Raw genomic sequence first — 3,796 nt, 5'->3', positions numbered from 1 at the left:
TAAGGACGCGCTCTGGTCGCTGGTCCCTCACATGGTCTGGCAGCTGTCCACCGCACACCTACTCGCTCAGCTGTTCCTCAAGTCGACCGAGGTCACGCCTAGGGACGGGCTGGGCTGGCTGTTGCTCATGCTCTACCTTCTGTTCGCCACGCTGCCCCTCAGGCTCTCCATCTGCGTCCTCCTCGCGTGCAGCACAGCAACGGTATACGTGATGTCAGTGGTGGGACTGTCGAAAGCGCCTGCACAGATACCCGTCGACGTTTTGGTACGTGTTCCACGAAGGCGATGCAATTCGCCAATTCTATTGCTTCGAGGCACGAGCCTCGAGAGGACACGCGTTCGAGACGTATATAGGATAGTGCGAAAGATGGCCGCTGGGATTAAGGCACATTTTTTTACGATTCTCAACGATCGAACGTTTCTACGATATTTCACGAGCCTTCGATCTCGAGCGGATTCGTCCCGACTGGAAACAACTGTTGCCGCGCACCGAAATCCCCGCTCGACTAATTTGCCGTGATCAGGCGGCCGCCTTCTTCTACGTGCGTTTCTCGATCGATCGATACGCGACGATATACGAAGACGCGGTGTCGAGTGGTCGCGCCTCGAACGATCCATTGTTTCCACAACGTTTTCCACACGCTCGAGCCCTCGCATTATTTTCTATCCCAACGCCTATGCGATGGAACGTTGAATGGAGCCCCGAGTGTGCTACTCGGTCGCTATTTTTGAAAATACGCCGAGCACACGTTCTCTCGGAAGGGAGTTTGCGAGTCTGTCGGAATTCGAATTTTAAATAGAACTTTTTTTTCCCTCTCTTTTTTTTTTTGGGGGGCACTGTTCCCGATTCGAATCGATGCAACTTTATCGTTTCGTTTCGATTCATCATCACTTTTCGTTATTTCGTTACAACGCGCTTCTTTTTTTTTTTTTACATTAGAGGCTTCGCGCGCGCTATGTTTCCAGGATATTCTAATTTTAGCCGATGCCCGTTTATAGAACTCGATACGTTACGACGTCGATTAAAAATAACGGATCTTTGGATTAGACATCTTTTTTTTTAATCACCGGATCCTTTGGATCGAAAATCGGACGGTGGCTAAAGAAGATGTTGCTTTCTTATTTTCTGGATCAATTTTAAGCGATGTAACTTACGAAATATATAAAAATATGTTCCGTCTAAATTTTATTATATTAACGTCTCGAAATTTTTAATTTAGGCAAATACAATAATCTCTGATGGAAAGTATTCCTCTTTTAAAATTCCGCGTTATATATAAAATCTACTAAACTGTATCGTTCAACTTTTCGTAATTACAGACTTAACGTATAAAATTCTTAAAGAATTTATAGACGAACTTTTTTCTTTAATTATTTTCACTCGTGGACGTGGAAAATAGAAAAATTTATATACAACGATGGAAATCCGGTTGATTCTTCGATTCCAAAATAAGATATCTGAAAAGTGTCTTGAGAAGCTGGATCGAGGAATGGCAAGGAAATAAAACGAGTGAGAAAATTCCCGAAACGCGGCGCTCGTGCAACAAGTTAACGCCCCGGCTGATTGTTCGTAAGCTGTTCGAATTCTCGTCGCGATTCTTTTTTCCATCCAATGGAACAGTGAGATTTCAGAGTGAGGAAAAGTAATCTCCAAGACACCGATCTTGGTTAAGTTTAACGAGGTTTATCAACGAGGGATTAATTTGAAAAAAATTCTAACCTTTCGCGCTTTGATCTAAATATAACCTAGAAATTTTACACATTTAATCCGCCCCTCGGCGAACCGTCGTTACATCAAATCTTTAACACTGGAATTATCGACCTGTAAACTGTCCCTTAATATATTATAAATAGACGATTGGAATTAAAGCGGCACGATGAAAATAAATAGACGTGCTATATGATCGTGTTTTTTATCTCAATAAAAATCTCGACATTAATTTTATCGAAGATAACTGTGTGCGATGTGTTTTTTAACAACTGCACAAAAAGGACAGCCTGTCGTTTTTTTCTAAATATCGTACTTGTGAAAAATCTCGTTTCGAAGAAATTTGTGACATTTATTTATTCCTGATATGGTCGGATCAATCGTGCAAATTTTAGGTTATACACTATATCGTAAGAGACGGTCACGATTCGAGAAAAAGCAGCGTGAATCGTTCGAGCGGCAAATTCTGATCGAAAAAGTATTGTGCTTATAACAATTCTTTCTAACAGTTGCATTTACGTTTGTGAAATACGTTCGTGAAATATTTGTGTTTCGATATTGAACATCAAAAAAAAAAAAATGTACATGTTTGCGGTTGTAGATAAAATTGGTTACAAAAAGATTTTATTATAACAATCGCCGTAATACCGTAATACCTTTCTTCTTAATTAAACTTAATCTTATTATATCATTATATTCGTGTTTGCGTGACCTAATTACATACATCGGAAACTAGTGTGAGTTTTCATATTAAATTTCATTGGAATCTAAAATATTAAGCAAACAATTATTTATTAAGAAACGGATTAAATCGAATTTGCGAATTTATATTTATATATTTCCCAGATGAGTAAAATTAAAAATAATATAGGGAGATAAACAATCTGTACACATCTGTATACAAGCTTTTCTCCGCTCTTTTCTTTTTACTCGCGCAAAGAGCGGAGATAAAAAAAATTTGTTACAATCACAAAGAAATTATTATCGATAATATCGTTTTTCCAACTTTTCCAACTTTTAAAATTTTAAAACTAAAACGCACAAACGCAAGAAAAAAGAAACGTATCGATCTAAAATATTCTAAAAATTTGTTGGAGAGCGTCATCCTCGAAATTTTCACGGAAGAAAAGGGAAGTAAAACATTGTTTTTAATCAGTCTGCTCCCCGCAGAACAGTCAACGTCCAGCTAATTAAAATGACGATGTAACCCCGCGAAAGGGGTGAACGAACAAGGGAAGTTTGTAATTAAACGAGGAACTCGCCCCTTTCCCGATCGGTCATCGTTGAAGAGAATTGTTCGAATTCAAATATGCGTTGTCGATCGATCGATCCTTGATGAAAGAATTGCTAATCACTCTCCCCTCCCCTCCCCTTCCTTCCCCCGTCGCCATCGATTAGCATCGCAAATTCTTCCACCCACAAGCTCGTGGATGATTATTAAGAAGAGTTGAATTTCCACGAGTTTTTCGAGGACTCGCGATGGACGCGAGTTTCAAAAATTTATTTTCCAGAATTTTCTTCTGACACGATGAGAATGATCGATGGAATTTATGAATTTTTCTCTTTTCACGTTCTCTTTTATAAAGAATGCTCTTCTCGAGAATAAAACGAAACCTAATCAATTCGATTGATTGATCTCCCTTCTGAAATCCGGGCGTGTGTATGTATTCAGGTCGCGAGAATTTCTTTATCAAAGTAATCTAAATTCATTTTTTTTTCTTTTACGAGAGATTAAAATTCAAGGCTACACGTTACGGAAGGGATTATAAAATTCAAGGTTGCGTATAAATTTTTGCACGCGCTCCAAGAATTCTTTCTTTTTTTTCCTTTTTTATCCTATCTTCTTCCTCTCCCCGAAATCATCGTCGTATCGACGTGACAAAGATATCGAGTTTCGGACGTGAACCGTGACGGAGGATTCGAGTTACGTTACAAATTTGGCCGGACGATCGCGAAAGCGAAAGTTCGATTCGTGTACACGGTTCGTTCTATCGTTAGTGACGCTCGAGTAGAGTTCGGTCAATGGTTGTTTAAAATAGAGAGAGAGAGAGAGAGAGAGAGATAGGAAGAGAAGGAGAAGAAGATGCA

The 3,796-nt window shown here is 39.5% G+C and overlaps 1 protein-coding gene across 2 annotated transcripts in view; it reads left to right on the top strand.

The window, feature by feature from the left end:
* The window catches only part of LOC102677617 (adenylate cyclase type 3), a 14,000-nt gene that overhangs the window by 1,317 nt on the left and 8,887 nt on the right, over positions 1-3,796 (top strand). The window contains exon 1 of one of the 2 annotated variants that reach the window (XM_031509663.1): positions 7-265. The exons of the other annotated variant lie outside the window; for it this stretch is intronic. Within the exon in view, the coding sequence (XP_031365523.1) occupies positions 32-265 (234 nt within the window). The 5' untranslated portion in view covers positions 7-31. Of the gene's footprint in view, positions 1-6; positions 266-3,796 lie in introns of those variants that run through there. 2 annotated transcript variants of the gene reach the window in all.

Source organism: Apis dorsata, unplaced genomic scaffold (genome assembly GCF_000469605.1).
Source record: "Apis dorsata unplaced genomic scaffold, Apis dorsata 1.3 scaffold_169, whole genome shotgun sequence".
Lineage (NCBI taxonomy): Eukaryota > Metazoa > Arthropoda > Insecta > Hymenoptera > Apidae > Apis > Apis dorsata.
Note: the sequence above shows the minus strand (reverse complement) of the source record. Positions and strands in the feature narration are given on the sequence as shown.